General features: G+C 41.8%; 1 protein-coding gene across 2 annotated transcripts in view; it reads left to right on the forward strand.

The window, feature by feature from the left end:
• Positions 1 to 19625, forward strand: part of LOC117527595 (serine/threonine-protein kinase BRSK2-like) — an 84290-nt gene that overhangs the window by 47558 nt on the left and 17107 nt on the right. The window contains exons 11-15 of one of the 2 annotated variants that reach the window (XM_034190014.1): positions 2648 to 2745; positions 6392 to 6542; positions 6812 to 6872; positions 14599 to 15217; positions 18375 to 18423. In XM_034190014.1, coding sequence (XP_034045905.1) covers positions 2648 to 2745; positions 6392 to 6542; positions 6812 to 6872; positions 14599 to 15217; positions 18375 to 18423 — 978 coding nt within the window. The remainder of the gene's footprint in view (positions 1 to 2647; positions 2746 to 6391; positions 6543 to 6811; positions 6873 to 14598; positions 15218 to 18374; positions 18424 to 19625) is intronic. The other variant, XM_034190015.1, reaches the window with a different exon arrangement.

The following is a 19625-nucleotide window of genomic DNA, read 5'->3' on the forward strand; positions in this document are numbered from 1 at the left end:
TATAGATTTGACTACATTTTGAATTATTATATGGTATGTGATTTTGCCAACTTCTCATTGGCCCATTTGCCACTTTCTGAGCTGTACCACATGCCCAGTTGACCGCTGGTGGAGCCGAGTACACCTCGCGTGCAGCGTAGTGCTAGCCAATCGAGCGACGCCTTCTATTGATAACGACCAATCAGATAATGCGATACAACGCCTACTTTGGCTGTCAGTTTGTTGACAAGATTCTACGTGATGCCTGTGCATTATTTCACAAAGACTATTCCTTATTAAGCCCCTTTCACACTGGCCTGCTTCGAGTTGCGTCGTGCATCGTCATGACAGTGCAGTAAAAACTAAGACCACAGAAAAAAAGGTTGCTGGCTGCAGCTGCTGCAGCAGCTCCTCGGTCTTCTCTCACAAATGTGTTTAAATACAGTCCATAAAAGTCCTGCTCACAGACTGATTGCCAGAGACAGGACATGTCCACATTCAGTAAAAAGTCCGGACATCTCCAGTCCACTCACGGATGATTCTTTCATGCACGCACATGTGAATAATTAAAAGAAAAAAAAGGCTGCCTGCACTCCTCGCTCTCCGCAAACTCTCCCATCACTGTGTTAAAAAAAGGACATAAATCCTGCTCAGACTGATTGCCAGAGACAGGACATGTCCACATCAAGTATAACTCCAGACATCTCCACATTTACTCACAGACGGTTCGTTTGTGTGCGTGCGCACGCGCATCTCGCAGTCAGAGTAGGAAAGATAAACTATAACAGAACTCAGAGCGCAGACCTGCAGCTCAGCACAAGAACAAATATAAACTAGAAGATAAATCAGAGTGCACAGTCTGTCTGCAGCGCGCACCTGACGCAGATATTCCTGCGTCGTCATGACACCACAGGAAGCTCAAGGCAGCCCCGGTGTGAAAGGGGCTTTAGAGATTGTGCTCATGAAGTATTTTGGACCTGTTGGTGCAGTATGACAGTAATAATAAAGAGTTGAAACTTGAGATTGATTTTTCAGTTTTAGTGTATTTGACAAACTCCCAATTTTCTTGTTTACCATATAATAAAACAGTTATAGACTTCTGATTTCGGTGTACCCGTGATTATGCGGATAATCCGCATACTCACGGTACGCCTCATCAAAAGTCTATAATTGTATATTATGTGCACAGGTTTCTTGTTCAGATCAGAGAGTATGCCTTCATACACACCCCCATATCGAAGGTTGTAATGACATACTGTTGACCTACTTCATGTGTGGCCTCTTCTGCTACTCGCAGGCATTCTCTGGCAGTTTTGTAAATTGTAATAGGGTGGCTAATGACAGTGTTGTAATCCAATGTTGTCATATGTCATAGTGAGGCCCAGTATTTTTACTGTTACCAGTTAGTTTTGTAATCTAGACATCCTAAGATTTCTAATGATACCATGTTTCTAGGGTTGGGGAGTGGGAGTGTACATGCGGAACCATGCTGGCCCATAGCCTATAGTGTCAGAACTGTTTATTGCATACTAGGGATCATGGATCAGTTTGAATACATCAAAATATTTGAAGAGGCCATGTATGCCGAAGAAGAAATGCCCTTGAAATAGGTTTTTCAACAAGACAACAACCTCAAACACACCAGCATATGAGCAGCAGCTTGGTTCTCGACCAACAAGATTAAACTTTTGGAGTGGCCAGCCCAATCCTAGGACCTTAATCCAATGGAAAACTTGTGGGGTGGTATCAAATGCTGTTCGAAATGCAGAGGAATTGTGGAATGGTGACCAGTCGTCCTGACTTGGAATACGTGTTCACAGGTGCCAGAAGTTGGTCAACTCCAACAACACAGATGTAAAGCAGTTCTTAGAAACAGTGATTATACAAGTAAATCTTCAAGCATTTTTCAGTTTACACAGTACATGTTTGAGTTTGTAGTGAAAAATGTAGACACTGCTATTTTTTGAACAGCCTATTATTAATTTTTCTTCACTTTCTTTAAAGTATTAACAAATTTGCTAAATCTTTTTTCATATTTTGACTTGGAATTGAATATGCAGTGTTCCCAATGCATTTGCATGTATGGAAATAAAAGCTATAATAAAGATTTTGAGCTTTACTCACTTTTTTAAACATACTGCTAATATTTTGAACACAACTGTACAAATAACAACTTCTTGAAAATGTTATGAAGTCAAGAAACGCTTTTTTCTGCCCAGATATGTCTCAAAACAAAATGTTTCACGTAATAAGATTTTAAGATGTATTATCTAAAAGCAAGTCCTTATATGTTTTGAAATTTTACTTGATAAATGATTTTGTCTTATATGAAGTGCAGATTACATAGGCTACCTTGACTAGACATAAGACAAATGTACCTTGTAAGAGTTTGGGTTTTTGCATTGTAAACTAAATTGACCCACATAAATGGTACTAAATCTGAGTCACCTCAAAAAGTCGCAGTAGTTTCTTACCTCACTTTTTTATTTCCATTTCTTCACAGTGTAGCATCAGTTTGCTTTCCTGTGATAATCATTGTGAATAGTTCAATTATTTGTGCTCATATTAAACTGTTGCTATTGATATATATTTAGGAGCAATTTATCTGCAGTGTAAAATCATACAAATCACCATCATAAAATGCCTGTGTTTCGGTTTGTGTCAATAGGGAGAACCAGGAGAAAATGATCTACTACCTCCTGCTGGATAGGAAGGAGAGATACCCAAGTTGTGAGGATGAGGATCTGCCACCCAGAAATGACATAGGTAAAAATAGCTAAGTTCTCCAGATGTAATGGAATGTTATATGGCATCTATAAACTTTAAATTTTTCTGCATAGCATGGTGACTAAATGGAGCAGATCAATTATAATTTTAATAAATTCTAATAAATTCACTATAAGAGCTGTAGACTTCCAGTGTGGTTGCCAGAGTGTGAATTGTGTTTATAGATTTTTATAGTGGACAAACTATTCGTGATGCCATCCACAGGTTTTCTGAAGAGTAGGGCTCTAGATGTCACCCTCTTGGTAGTGCCTAAGTGTCAGCCAACCTAAAAATGGTCAAAGAGGTAGAGTTTGGGTAAGACCTACGTGACCTAGAAGAGATGAATGAAGCCCTATCTCATAGTTACCAAGCAAGCCAGGGCAAACAGGCAAACATTGGTTGAGGTGCATGATTAATGCCTATTTTGTGGATGGCTGATGGGCATATTGCACCAGTAACCATGACATCATCAGTGAAGCCACGATCAACAAGCTACCAATACCTGCTATTAGTGCTAATGATGCTAATATATATATTAAGTAATACTAAAATTTCACTCAACAGAAATACTGAAGCACAAACAGCTTAGATGTTTGTTCGTACAATAAGGCAGCACAGTCTCATTTGAACCCCTGCGTGATATTGCGGGATTTGACCACTTCCGGGGACAGCCTGCCATTGCACAAAATAAACACAGCATCACTTCACATGGAAAAATGGTGTACTGTTTTGTTTTTGGCTGCAATCACCAAAGCAGTCGCGAAAAGTGCAATTTTCTTCGGTTCCCCGTGGAGAAGGGAAGATGAGGCAAATGGGAGAGGTCGAGTTGGTAAGTGTTAGCCTACACAGCTAAAGCTGAGCAAACACTGTGCGATATTTTCAATCGCTGTACTCGGCTCCAGCTCAAATTGTGCGACAAAACCACAGGGTGTAAAAGTTCAGAGTGCACAATTTGTGTTCTCACACTATACGGCCTGATGCTCTGATGCGATCTGACGACTCCCATTGTACGTTCAAAAACCACACGTCGGACTCGTGTTTCCAGAAGCAAAACGTAAACAGAAGCTATAGGATTGTTTACGTCATGTGCTTCATAGTTTAACCCTTTAGTGCCGCCCCCCAAATGAAATTGCACTGCCCAATTAACTACACTGCAACCCATATTATTTGAAATAAAATGCTCTGAAAAAGAAACACGATCAAGCCGCTGCTACTGGCTAGTGGCTAGCAGGTGGCTACCTTAAGCTAGCACACTAGCTGTCACTCAAAGCGACCACACCCCTCATTATTCATAAATTCAAGTGTTCAAATAGCTTACACGATGACTTATATAAAAACCTACTTCCCTACAATTGTCATGAACAGGGAAACTAGTTATAGAGTCCAATTTATTTCTTTATTTATTTTGAAACAGGCTGTAAACATGTTTATTTCTGTTGTAAAGTTGGGGATTTTAACATGCGGGCCTATGGGGACTGAGTAGCGTTTGGGTCCAGCCTCACGTGGCCATTCAAGAAACTGTTTTGGCACTATCATGTTAGCTTTATTTTTCAGTACCTGAGGTTGCTGCTTGATTGTTGTATGAAAGACCTCACAGGAGTTAATTGGCGATTAATAGACTTTTTAAAAAACATGTTTTTCATTTGTAGCTCAAACAAGAGGCCTGATGAGATCCTTAATGGTGGACCAAACCCACAGAAGTCCAATGTGGACATCACATGCATAAATTAATTGAAATAAAAAAGAGAGAGGGGGAGAGAATCATACCAGTGAAGACAGGAGGGCAGGAGTGCTACTGGACCTGACCAATAATAGTGCTGATGACAATTAAATCTGACCCAAAATGTAGATGACCTGAACATACCCGGGGGGGGGGAGAGAGCGAGAGAGAGAGAGAGAGAGAGAGAGAGAGCGCACCAGCTTAAAGGGGTACTGCCTCTGGGTTTTTTTAAATTTAAGTCATTAAAAGGATTTTTTTGGCACCACTATAGTTTTGTTCTTTGCATTTAAACAAGGGATTCATAATATGATGTTGCCAATATGATCAGAATTTACACTGTAGAATTTCTGCCCCTGAAGGGGAGAATTTGAAGCAATCAGACGGCCCAAGGCACAAGGGATGCTGGGAAACACACAGCAACAGCCAGTCAGAGTAAAGAAAGGCAGCGTGAAGACAGCTGGCTGCTCACTCCAACAAAAACCAAGATGACAGAAAATGCTCTAAAACAGCTTATTTCTGTATAAATAAGGTTAGATTAGATGACTTTATTGTCATTATACATTCCATTAAGTGCTTCTCAGTAAATAGCCAGTAGACAAAAAAGACAACATAAGCATAAAACATAGGAAGTAAAAACATGTACTTTAAAAAAAACATGAGGTGCAAATGGCAGTAAAGTGCTCCAGTAAAGTGCAATTCTGTAGGATATAAGTGCAGGAGTGTCTCAGCTGAGGTGTGAATGTGCAGAGGAGGTGATAGAGGTCACAGCTCTGGGGAAGAAGCTGTTCCTCAGTCTAGTTAGTCCCGGTTTTAATGGCTCTGAGTCACACGCTGCCGTTTTTGGTAGGAGTCATTAATGTAATATGTTTCTCGTATATTTTGTTGAAGTTTGTGAGAAATAAACACTTGAAACCAGATAACATCCCTGAAGTGATTTACAAGACATCTTAGAGATGTTAGCATGCATGCCCCAGGAACGTACATCACGGAAGTGTCAGGTCAAAGGTCATCTCACATGTGAATACATGCTTCCTCCTGTAGACGCTGTTAGAAGGAAAATAAAATATTCACTATGGATTTCCCTCCAGGTAAATATATGTTCTCTCCATTAAAATCAGCTGTAATTTTCAACACGTTACAAAATTAAACCTACATTCTAATCCAATTACATTATTTCCACAAATCTGATTGGTTAATTGTGTGAGATTTCAGGCTGTATAAGATCGGTGTAACGGTGGCAAAATATTAGACCGTTTCACATTTGCATGTATTACTCCATGCCCTGACCGGCCGTGCGCACTGCTACGCAGAATTCATAATGGCGCTGTTAACTGAGAGGGAGAGAAAGTTGCGTACCGGCAACTATGCCGAAATGGGTGAATTTAAGCTACCATATGAAAGTATTGATGTGGATTCTGATACAGAATTCACATTTGATGGATTTTCACATTTGATGGATTACTCCGCCCTGACCGCTGTTAAGCCTCACCAACCGATTTACCTACAGAAAAATGAACCGTGCAAACGATGGAATGGGATTAGAATGGGAATAACCCCCTTGTGTCTGATGATTTGCGGATGTTCATGCTGTTATACAGTCACAAATATCCGTTTTACCGGCTCTGTTAACATGTTGCTGGTAAAACTCGATTTAACCAGCATGAATGTTCACAAATCTTCAGACACAACAGAGTCATTCCCAAATTCTAATACTTGGATTTTGGTAGAAGCTAAATTTGGTCAGTTTTGTGAAATTTGAAAGGCTGTACAGCTTTAAGGCGCTACAACCGTCAGTAATTTTTAAATGCAGTTTCCTTAGCCGCACTCAAAAAACAGTAACATTATATTTATATCTCACACCTGTATGACTGAGAGCACTCATCGATACTCAAACACACAAAGACATCCCTCCTTCTCTCCTCATAGACCCACCCAGGAAGCGTGTCGACTCCCCCATGTTGACACGTCATGGCCGGTGTCGACCAGAGAGGAAGAGCCTGGAGGTCCTCAGCATCACAGAACAGGAGTCACCCACTCCACCTCGTAGGGCTCTGGATACATCTGCACACAGCCAGAGGTAAATTAATATACCTTAACGTGTTAGCGGCACAAACACAAAACCTAGCAGAGAACTATAAACAGTACCAGTGGTTCCCAGTTGTTTTGTATAGTGAACCTATCCCTTTTCCAGTGCAGGGAAAATGGCCAGTCTCATCTTTTAAGGGTCTAGCCCTCAGTTTTGGACCCACTGTATTTAGTATAGTTACTACAGAGTATTGCATGATTGATGTACTTCAACTCCATGGATGATTGTTGCCAAATATTCCTCTGTGTCATTTACAAAAGGTCTCGTTCGGTCAGTGGAGCGTCCACCGGTCTGTCGTCCAGTCCTCTCAGCAGTCCCAGGGTAAGAACATCTCCACAGTTAAATTTCATTTTTTTATGCTGTCATGCCTTTTCCTTCATACTGTTGTGTTCAGACATGCACATTGTCATTTCATGTACACATTACTCTGTTTTGTACATGCACACAAGTGTTAATATGCTGACATGGACAAATGTGCACATTAAAGGTATGGCAGAAGATCCTGGAAAAACCAGTAAGTGCAAGCAAGATTTTGAAAATACACAGTAAAAAAAATCCAAAAGCCCTTCATACAGACTTCTCTCCAAAGCCACGTCTCAAAAGCACGAGTGACTCCTCAGAGGTATGGAGAACTGGAGATGTTCTTCACATAACTATAAAACACAGAAATATAACCACTATCACCACTCATCCCAGTCAACAAATATAACCCCAACATGATTAATTGACTGGTTCAGCAGGAATAGGGCCACCATGGCATCACATTGCAGATCTTTCTGGTCCACAACCCTCGGACTTGGCAAGGTCAGGATAGAGGGACAGTATGGAGCCACCAGCCACCTTCATCCGAGGCCCTTCAAAGCTGAGAAGCCGCACTTGTGACGCACCTTGGGGCAACGTCTGCTGTGATTTGATGCTTATATAAATAAACTGAATTGAATTGAGAGCCAATCACAACACAATGCCACAGAGGAAATAAGTGATCACCACTGTTGAAACGCAACACAGATGTTTAATGTTATTTTAGATCTTGTGGTATCCACCATTTTAAAAAGTTTTGTGACTGACAGCTGTTGCTGTTACTTTCTCCACCATCCTGCAACCAGTTCATTGGATTTCGTTGTTATGCAATCCCTTTAAAAAATATTTAACAATTTTTTCAGTTTCAATTTATTTTCATTTATATAGCACCAAATCACAACAGAGTTGCCTCAAGGCGCTTCACATAAGTAAGGTCTAACCTTACTAACCCCCAGAGCATCAGTAGTAAGGAAAAACTCCCTCTGAGGAAGAAACCTCAAGCAGACCAGACTCAAAGCGGTGACCCTTTGCTTGGGCCATGCTATAGACATAAATTACAGAACAATTCACAAAACAAATATACAAGAAATGCTGTTGGTGCACAGGACAGGAGGGTTTTCAGCACAAATACCACACCCATCTCTGGATGGAGCTGCATCTTAAACAGAGAGAAAAAACAGAATCAGGCATCAGAAAGACAAGAAATACAATATAATTTGCCAGCATTAAACAAGAAAAATGGGACACTAAGGTGATCACCGACCACTAGCCCTAAGCTTCACTAAATGACCCAGAATTTAGGTAAAGTTGAGGCTGCGGCACGCTCCGCTTCCTAATAAAATGAAATAAAAGAATAAAAAGCGCAGAACTATACTATGCCAGTATGCTAGCCATACGAAAGGGAAAATAAGTGCGTCTTAAGTCTGGACTTGAAAGTCTACACAGAATCTGACTGTTTTATTGACGCAGGGAGATCATTCCACAGAACAAGGGCACGATAAGAGAAAGCTCTATGACCTTCTTCTTTACCCTAGAGACACAAAGTAGTCCTGCACCCTGAGAAGGCAAAGCCTGGGGTGGTACGTAAGGTTTAATTAGGTCAGCTAGGTAGGGAGGTGTCAGTCCATGAACAATTTTATAGACTAGTAGATATGACACTTAAAGACAACATAGTCTTATTACATGTAACAAAGGTTATATAATTCGGTCAACCTAAGCATTTTGGGAAAATGGACGCGGTTCTCCCGTTATATATAACATTTGAACGTCCCGCCACTGAAAAATGTGCACGCCCCATGACCAGCTTCCCGCTGAGCACCAAACCTGAAATACGTCACTGCCTGTGGACCGTATCGGCTTGCGGCCGTTGTTTACACTTTTCTTAGCGGCAGAAACTTTGATTAAACGCAGCTCTCAGGGACTTGTTTGTCGATATGCCTGACCAGTGTGTCGCAGCATATTGCACAAACACAAGGGCGAAAGGTTTTAGCCTTTTCAAGTCCAGGCAGATTGATAGAAAGCCGCGGTGTTGTGCGATGCACGAAATGTCAGGCTGCCGCTCGCTCCACTCGCACACCCGCATTTGCTCCCGACAGCAGACACTTTCCTCTACCGTCTCCATGTTCTCACCGCTCACAGGAACACATAAAATGTCAACCCCAAATAATATGTTCAGAATAATCTTGATATGGTCAAGGAACTTGTAAAAATATCACGTATAAATACGGTGGCGGCATGTTCACTGTTGTTTTCGGTGATCTTTCTAGAAACTTTCGCCGTTTATTTCCTATTCTTTCGTGAAAATAACGTAACTAAACACGGATGAATGCAATGCCAGGCACTCAAACGGCAAAAACTCGAAGGTAATGACGGTGGTCTGCAAGTAACAGCTACACTATCACGGCTCCAGAACAATAACAAAGGCAGTAAACAGACGCTAGACTTGCTATAACGTGGTTCACCTTTCGCAGCCTCGCAGTTTCGCGGATTTTTTTAGTGCAATTTTGCATGCTTTTTTTTTTTAACAGCACATTGTGTTCTGCGTCCTTATCAGGCGGGCCGGTCCCGGCACCGGTCGGCATCACCGTGATTGCTCTCACTGCCTCCGATGCGCTTACTGAGTCTGCGGGCTCGGTAAACGCAGCAGCAGGCCACTCACACTGCCCTACTGTCTGCTGTGCGGAGCTGCGCCAAATCTGGCGTATAAAGTGTGTAGTGAGGGGTTTTACAGCCTTAAAACATCTATAATAATTGCAAAAAATAGCGCTGACTACTTCGCGGATTTCGCTTATCGCTGGTTATTTTTAGAACGTAACTCCTGCGATAAATGAGGGACCACTGTAATTAGAGTGTTATAAACAGCAGCAACAAAAATCAAAGCTTCCCTTACCATTCCATATTCTGCAGCCTTTCAAAATCCATCAGAATTGGCACATTTCTTGCCTCTGCTTCGGCTCCGCCATAAACACCGTCGGCATTATTTTCGCTGCCAGAATGCTCCTGGTTTGAATGTTCATCCAAAAGATATGGCTCCAGTCTGAGGGTCTAACCACTGCTGCGACATCTTCAGGATCCAAGCCAGAAATAATCCACACTTGAAGAGGAATCAGAAAAGTTCTTGATCTCGTCACTGTTCATGCTGAGGTTTATCTGTTCCTGTTGTCAATCAAACAGACAAAGACGGGACTCTACACGTTGTGACGTCACGGCATCATGTGACCGCTGATGGAACGCTGCCAGCGCACTTTCCAAAAAAACACACTTTTGAGAAACTGTACAAACTTTATTTCTCAGTGATAATAATTAAAACCACTTTCAACTTACTATACTGTATGTATATTTTGATATTTATATCAGTTTTACCTAATTTTTTAGGTGTCATATCCACTTTAAAATCTGATCTCACTGGGGCAGGAAGCCAGTGAAGGGATGCCAAAATGGGTGTAATGTGGTCGAACTTTCTGCTTCGTGTCAGAGGTCTGGCTGCAGCATTTTGAACCAGTTGTAAAGCCCTAATGCTGGACTGTAGTAAACCAGAAAATAGAACATTGCAGTAGTCCATTCTAGAAGAGATAAACACATGGATCAGGGTCTCAGCATCAGCCATAGACAGGATGGGACGAATCTTCACTGTATTTCGCAAGTGGAAGAAAGCAGTCCACGTAATATTTCTAATGTGGAGGTCAAAGGACAATGTAGGATAAAAAATTACCCCAAGGTTCCTCATTTTGTCATTGTGATGTATGATACACAAGCCTAGGCTGAGCGTTAACTGGTCAAATTGATGCCGATGTCTCACTGGACCAAGAACCATCATTTCAGACTTATCAGAGTTCAAAAGTAGAAAGTTGCTAGACATCCAACTTCTCACTGCTGTGAGACAGTCCTGTAAAGATTTTATGTGGACAGGATTTCCAGCAGCTATCGGCATATACAACTGAGTATCATCAGCATAGCAATGAAAAGCAACCCCAAAACGCCGCAAAATGTTCCCAAGGGGTGCCATATACAGGGAAAAAAGGGGACCCAGAACGGATCCCTGCGGAAGTAGGAAGTAGGAAGTTTCTAGACATCCAACTTCTCACTGATGCAAAGCAATCTTCTAAGGATTTTATGTGAATGAGTTCACCAGCAGTTGTATGTATAAGTATGCATATGTATGCATGTATAAGTAAGGATTAAACAATGAGAAGCTTCACGGAGTAACACCACTCTGCTTCGCGTCGTGGTGTTTTAGACTCTGCGTCGTGCATTCAAACCGTATAATGCATGGCTTCAAGTTGTTTAATCCACTTATACCATGGTCCCACACAGTGAGCTAACACACAAATCCCATTTTGTATGAGATGAACTCAAAGATCTAAAACTTTTTCCACATACACAATATCACCATTTCCCTCAAATATTGTTCACAAACCAGTCTAAATCTGTGATAGTGAGCACTTCTCCTTTGCTGAGATAATCCATCCCACCTCACAGGTGTGCCATATCAAGATGCTGATTAGACACCATGATTAGTGCACAGGTGTGCCTTAGACCGCCCACAATAAAAGGCCACTCTGAAAGGTGCAGTTTTATCACACAGCACAATGCCACAGATGTCGCAAGATTTGAGGGAGCGTGCAGTTGGCATGCTGACAGTAGGAATGTCAACCAGAGCTGTTGCTCGTGTATTGAATGTTCATTTCTCTACCATAAGCCGTCTCCAAAGGCGTTTCAGAGAAGTTGGCAGTACATCCAACCAGCCTCACAACCGCAGACCATGTGTAACCACACCAGCCCAGGACCTCCACATCCAGCATGTTCACCTCCAAGATCTTCTGGGACCAGCCACTCAGACAGCTGCTGAAACAATCGGTTGCATAACCAAAGAATTTCTGCACAAACTGTCAGAAACCATCTCAGGGAAGCTCATCTGCATGCTCGTCGTCCTCATCGGGGTCTTGACCTGACTCCAGTTTGTCGTCGTAACCGACTTGAGTGGGCAAATGCTCACATTCGCTGGCGTTTGGAACGTTGGAGAGGTGTTCTCTTCATGGATGATGCGAAGGAGATGTGTTGCACTGCATGAGGCAAATGGTGGTCACACCAGATACTGACTGGTATCCCCCCCCAATAAAACAAAACTGCACCTTTCAGAGTGGCCTTTTATTGTGGACAGTCTAAGGCACACCTGTGCACTAATCATGGTGTCTAATCAGCATCTTGATATGGCACACCTGTGAGGTGGGATGGATTATCTCAGCAAAGGAGAAGTGCTCACTATCACAGATTTAGACTGGTTTGTGAACAATATTTGAGGGAAATGGTGATATTGTGTATGTGGAAAAAGTTTTAGGTCTTTGAGTTCATCTCATACAAAATGGGAGCAAAACCAAAAGTGTTGCGTTTATATTTTTGTTGAGTATATTTAAGTTAACAGAACTTGATAAAAATGCGTAAGTATTTGGGACTATTTTATGCCAGTCTCAAGATATTTTCATCCTTGGCAACCATTCTCTTCTTCTTTCCCATCTTCAGTCTTGTCCAGTTCGTCCGATGTTAAATCTTTATGCCGCTGCTTCTCGTTTGCTCTCCTCCTCTTCCCATTCCTCAAACGTTTTATTTTGGCCAAAAATATTAAAATTCACTTGGAAATCCATGTTTTATTGCATTTCTGTCATTCACCTGTCAAATCACAGCTGATCTGCACCAACTGATTTGTGCATTGCTATGGTGACGACCAGAACGAAGTGATATTACAGTGACTTAACTCGCCAAACTACGTGTGCGTATACACGAAAGTAATGCACGCCAGTTACACATGGAGTTCTCACTGACCATGGTATAACTGCCGATAACTAATTAACAACGACTGAAATCATAAAACTAACATGCAGACTCTGGCTAGCTTGAGCAGAGCCATGACTCTGGTGACATAATAAGCAAAGTCGCAATCTCAATGTGCGCAGTGAATTATGGGTACGGCCAAAGGTCATTTGTGATAAATTTGACCTGGAAATGATAAGGCGCCAATGTTTTGATAACGTAGAAATGTTCAATGCAAAAAGCAATGAAAAAGGTGATTTAGGACACAATTTTGGACAGGACAGGTGAAATTCATGGAAATGTATGATATGGGGATGAGTTTGGATGATTTTCAGTGATGGACAGTGGTGAATTTAAAAGCATTTTTGAAGAAACGAGGAAAAGAAAAGTGGAGTTGCTGGCACAAGCGTTCCAGAAATGAACATGGCAGTCTTGCCGGACTCGGAACAAGTTGTCCAACTGCAGGGAGGTGATGTTCTAGTGGTTAAGTGTTGGGCTTCAGACCAGAGGATCCTTGCTTCAAAACCCAGCCAGGCTGGAAAATCACTAAGGGCCCTTTGGCAAGGTCCTTAATCTCCAAGTTGCTCCCGGTGTGTAGTGAGCGCCTTGTATGGCAGCACCCTGACATCGGTGTGTGAGTGTTTGTGTGAATGTGAGGCATAATTGTAAAGCAGTTTGAGTTTCTGCTGCAGATGGAAATGCAGTGCATTTACCAGAGGTGGGACAAAGTCACCATCAAGTCACTTGCAAGACATGAATCAGCCAGTCCCAAGTCAAGTCTCAAGTCATAATGACCACCAATTGTTTGCAAGCTGACTTGAGACTTGGGACTTGCAGATTTATGACTTGAGAATGACTTGATAGTGTCTTCATCCCACCTCTGCCATTTACCATTTCCAACAAAACCAGTCAGATTATGAATCACTACTTAGGACCAATCACGGGGAAGCGATACTAGACCCCATGAAGATTAACAAAGAAAAGTGGACAGAGGAGAATGACGGAGTGTGCTTGTAAACCTCTACAATATATTCTTAATTTGACTGTATAAGAAGCTATGTTTGTTGTAAAATCTTGCTAAAGCAGTTGTTCCATTCTGCAGAAAGAACATGGGCAATTGGGCATTCATGTTTCCTGTAAACGACGGTATCACAACTCATTCAAATGTTGTATTTACGTACATCAGTCAACAATAGCTACTTCAAGAAAACAGTTCTAATAAGATTTTATAACATATTACTAGTTCATTTCACAGAACAATACAAGAAATTCATTGAAAAACAATGGTCTAACAGATGGTTTTGAATATCATCACAACCATAAACAAAGGACGGCATCTGTATTTTCCAGAAATAGCATTCCTACATGTGCTAATATGCTCTGCTTTCAGTAATTCTACAATTAGTTTACACTAAATTTGCGAAGAATGGAAGAACAGACACCGTTTGATATTTTCAGGATAATATTTTAATATGCCACAGATCTGAAGGATATAAAACATTGTCAATGTGTATATGCACATTACACTAGCACCATTCTATTCCTGATTGACCTTTAAACCAGGAGAGCTAGCGAGACCTTTAGCCACACGGCGCATGCTCCTGCTGAGATAGCAACTTTGCTTATTCTCTAGAATGTACAGTGCAAGACCAGAGTTTGAGAGACAGTCCAACTGGCCAGTGGTTTGTCGTGGCCTGTACTAGATGATTGGACAAGCTCTTTACAGCCCTGTAGCTTCCATGGGTGCTGGTTATTTTTCATTTTAACAAATTGGTGGCTAACAGGGTGTAAAGAGGATTTCAAGTAATAGAGCCAAAAAAGGCTTCTGAAATGATCTTCTACCATACCTTTAATCATATCCATCAACCATGATTCATGACCATTGCTTTCTCTTCTGTCCATCCTTCTTCCTCCACATCTTTCTCTGTCTGTTCATCAGAGTCCAGTCTTCACTTTCAGCCAATCAGAAGTCACTTCCAACTCTGCTTCCTCCTCCAAAGAACCCAAAGCAGGAAGTGTCACCACCCCTCGGCCATCTCGCCCAACGCCTGACTCAAAAACCCATACCCTGCCCTCAAAGGGACCTACAGAGCGTCCCCAGCTCCAATCCATGAAGTCCCTCCCCCTCCAGACTCCACGTTCCCTGTCCCCTTCCCCTTCCCCACTCCTCTCCCCCATCCCACGCTTCTTCAACTTCCCTGCTCCCTCTGTCTTCAAATCAGTTGGCAAGAGTGCCCACTCATCTTCTAACTCCTCTGCCACGCCTTCCCCTGTGTCACAGGTGACTCCTCAGGGCTCACCGCTCCACACCCCGCTGGGCACACCTGTGCACCACATCCAGCACCCTTCCTCTACCACCCCTCCCTCCTCTTCGTCCTCATCTTCTTCTTCCAGAGCAGACGGCACCGGTGGGGCCTCACTGTCACTGACCCCGCCCTCCAGCCCTGGTGGCAGTAGTGGGCTGGCCGCCTCCAGCTCGGGCCACTGGAGGACGAGGCTCAACTCTTTCAAAAACAACTTGCTGGGCTCGCCACGCTTCCATCGCCGCAAGTTGCAAGGTGGGTAGACTGGAAACTGACCCATATGTCAACTTAACTGGTAAAACTGTACACATTTGAGGCCTGAAGAATTCAGTACCCAGAAATGGAAGGATGCCACAGATGTTACTGCTGCGTTCAACCGTGGCCATGGAGAGGGGATTTGGATTAGGGGTTCTGTAGCAGGGTGACCCACAAAGCCAACAAGAACAAAAAAAAGTACTGTAGTTCATTGAAAGCACCTACTCAATAACAGACCACGTACATACATTATTAACATCCACAAATAAAAAGATGTCAAAGTGTTGCAGTTAACGTTTTCAGATTCTGTTTTCGACTATTGTGTTATAGAATATTTATTCAGAACTTACTAACAACTTCATGAAACATCACTATTTTTATTTAAGTAACTACAGGGAAATAATTGTGTTTATGCATTTATTGTTTTATTATATTTTGGTCATCTGGCAGAAGTGCTGTGATGTTTGCCTTTCCAGCAGGGGGTGCTGGACCCTCAGCAGCTCCACTTTTCACAGCTATGCATTCGGCACAGGCTCCTCCGAGTAAAAAACCAGGCATTAGTTGGAGAGTTGACATAAGTGTGCTTTCATGTCATGGTGACTAATTTTGATGCTGTTATGGTAAAATCACAGTCTGAATGGAAGAAATGCAGCTGATCCACGCGCCTATAGCCTGTTTAAAAAAACAAAACAGCCTGGTGGAGAGACTAGTTCCCATTGTGGCTGCACGCTCATGCGGCCTGTAACAGCCTCATGCTCGCTGTCATGCTTGTCACAGTTATGGATCCAACCACAGCAAAAAAATCAGTTTCACTCCTTATCGTTCTTTCTTTATTTTTTGTAGTTTTCATGATTTTGACAAAGGCTAAATTTTTATTCACTGACACTGTTTATATTGGAATTTAATACAACAATTATGTATATTATGAAAAACACTGGAGACCTTCATTCAGGACCAAAAGAATAGTTATAAAAAAAACAAAAAAAAAAACAAAGTAGCATTTTCCTTTTTTTGCTTTCTGTTTTATTTATTTATTCAAAAAAAGTGATCCAGCTCACTGCTTAAAAACCATATTCCATCTGAGCTGCTCTTTTGTTATCCATGACACTCCAACCTTCGAAGCCTTTGTTTTCAGGCTTCTTATTGACTATTATGGCTGTACAGTTATGGTTATACCGTGCATCCAAAAAGTATTCACAGCGCTTCACTTTTTCCATGTTACGTTACAGCCTTATTCCACAATGGAGTAAATTAATTTTTCCCCTCAAAATTCTACTCACAACACCCCATAATGACAACATAAATTTTTTTTATTTTTTTGGTTTTGCAAATTTATCAAAAACAAAAAAAAAAAACTAAGACATCACACGTACATAAGTATTCACAGGCTTTGCTGAATACTTTGTTGATGCACCTTTGGCAGCAATTACACAGTCAAGTCTTGCATATTATGCCACGAGCTTGGCGCATCTATCTTTGGGCAGTTTTGCCCATTTCTCTTTGTAGCACCTTTCAAGCTCCATCAGGTTGGATGAGGAGCGTCGGTGCACAGCCATTTTCAGATCTCTCCAGAGATTTTCAATCAGATTCAGGTCTGGACTCTGGCTGGGTCACTCAAAGACATTCACAGAGTTGTCCTGAAGCCACTCCTTCAATATCTTGGCTGTGTGCTTTGGGCCATTGTCCTGCTGACAGATGACCCAATCTGAGGGGCATCTGAGGTCAAGAACGGCCTGGAATAGGTTTTCATCCAGGATGTCTCTGTATATTGCTGCATTCATCTTTCCCTCCTGACTAGTCTCCCAGTTCCTGCTGTTGAAAAACATCCCCACAGCATGATGCTGCCACCACCATGCTTCACTTTAGGGATAGTGCCTAGTTTCCTCCAAACATGATGCCTGGCATTCACACCAAAGAGTTCAATGTTGTTTCTCATGGTCTGAGAGTTCTTCAGGTGTCTTTTGGCAAATCCAGGTGGGCTGCCATGTGTCTTTTACTAAGGAGTGGCTTCCATCTGGCCACTCTATCATACAGGCCTGATTGGTGGATTGCTGCAAAGATGGTTGTCCTTCTGGAAGGTTCTCCTGGAGCTCTAACAGAGTGACCATCAGGTTCTTGGTCACCTTCCCAACTAAGGTCCTTCTCCCCCCATTGCTCAGTTAGATGGGCGGCCAGCTCTAGGAAGAGTCCTGGTGTATCCAAACATCTCCCATTTACGGATGATGGAGGCCAATGTGCTCTTTGGGACCTTTAGATCAGCAGAAATGTTTCTGTACTCTTCCCCAGGTTTGTGCCTCCAGACAATCTTGTCTCTGAGGTCTACAGACAATTCCTTTGACTTCATGCTTGGTTTGTGCTCTGACATACACTGTCATCTGTGGGACCTTATATGTAGACAGGAGTGCGTCTTTCCGAATCATGTCTAATCAAATGAATATACCCCAGATGGAGTCCAATTAAGCTTCAGAAACTTCTCAAAGATGATCAGTGGAAACAGGATGCACCTGAGCTCAATTTTGAGCTTCATGGCAGAGGGTGTGAATACTTACGTACATGTGATTTCTTAGTTTTTTGTTTTTATATATATATAAAACTAATAATAAATAAATTTGCAGAAATCTCTAAAACTTTTTTCACATTGTCATTATGGGGTATTGTGTGTAGAATTTTGAAGAAGAATTTCATCCATTTTGGAATAAAGCTGTAACATAACAAAATGTGGAAAAAGTGAAGCACTGTGAATATTTTCCGGATGTACTATAGCACCACCTGATGCTTTAACATGCTCTTGAAAACACTTATCAAAATGATTTGTGTTTTTATGTGGACAGAGATTTCTTTTAATGCTTGTGTGAATGTTATATTTTTTTTAATGAAGACAGAAAATCTTGTTTCTTGTGGACTTAATTTGGCAGCTGTGGAATAAAGCTGCACTTTCTTTCATTCGTGGGATTTAATTTCATCCTTTTAACACAATGTTCCCCATCAAGAAATTATCATTTGTGTTCCAGACTGCAGCCACAGAGTGTTGACTAATGCCTCATTATATAACAATATGTAATTAGGATAATTAGGAGCTGTCGTCAAGATTCATTACGCTGTTCTGAATTTTTTATCCCTCCTGTTTTTTCTTCTGCTTTTGTCTTCACTGATTTAGTTCCCACCTCAGAGGACATGTCCAGTTTGACTCCAGAGTCCAGTCCAGAGTAAGTACATGTCACGGGCAGTGCTGGAGAGCTGGTCTTTTATGGCATCACTGTCTCCTAAATTGTCTCCTTAGTAAAGACCATGTCCAGATCTACCAAAGACACTCTTTACATATGTCTGCCAAAGCCCAAAACAACCTATACTATTGTTAACTTCCACCCGTTTAACTATATCCATCCAAATGATACGATAACTATTCCAGGTGTGGGTCAAAATTTTCAATATTTTTCAGGAAAAAAAAAAACTAACAAAGCAAAAACAGTCCTTTAGTTTTGGAGTAATCCTACCTAAAATCCATACATGACATTATTAAGTATTTCTTGTCGAATGAAATATTGAAAACATGCAGTTGTAGTTGGACATTTACATACACTCATCATGGGCATGAACATCATGGTAGTTTTGGGCTGATATGATGTCTTGAGATGTTCTTTAGCCAGGGTGGAATGGTTGTTCATGCATAATTAATGACTCTAAAAAAAACAAGAACTAGGTTCACAAGACTGAATTTATTTTGGATCTTCTCAAATCCACACAAGGTCAAAATTATAAATATAGGCTCAAATATATACATACACCCTACTCATATTTGGGTAAATGTCTCTTAGCAAGGTGCACCTTGACCAGATGCTTTTGGTAATCATCAGCAAGCTTCTGGCAGAATTCTAACTGGATATTTGAACCACTCTTTTTGGCAGAATTGGTAGAGTTCATTTATTTTGGTTGGTCTACTGGCACTGATCCAGCTTTTAAGCGCAGTCCACAAATTTTCAATAGGATTGAGGTCAGAGCTTTGAGAAGGCCATTCCAGAAGCTTAATGTTAGCCTGCTTTGATGTGTGTTTGGGATCATTATCGTGTTGGAGCACCCAAATGCGGTCAAGTTTCAGCCATCTAGCTGTTGAACTGAGGTGAAGTTGAACATTTTGGGGGAAGTCCTCCTGTTGGGAGGGTGTAGTGACACGGACCCACAACAGGGGGCGGTAATGAACGGACAATGGATGAGCCAAAAAGTAACAGTTTAATGTTGTGAATTGCACAACAATTGTTGAGGAGTACAGTCAATCATACACAAGGTGAGGTGTGGGCAGGCTCGAGGATAGAAGACGTCTGTCCAGAGAAGAGCCGGATCCCACACAGCTTCCACTGTCAACGGATCTGAAGAACACCGGAGCCGCCAAGTCCTGGTCCCAGGTGACCAC

This window comes from Thalassophryne amazonica, chromosome 16, assembly GCF_902500255.1.
Source record: "Thalassophryne amazonica chromosome 16, fThaAma1.1, whole genome shotgun sequence".
NCBI classification, from domain to species: Eukaryota; Metazoa; Chordata; class Actinopteri; order Batrachoidiformes; family Batrachoididae; genus Thalassophryne; species Thalassophryne amazonica.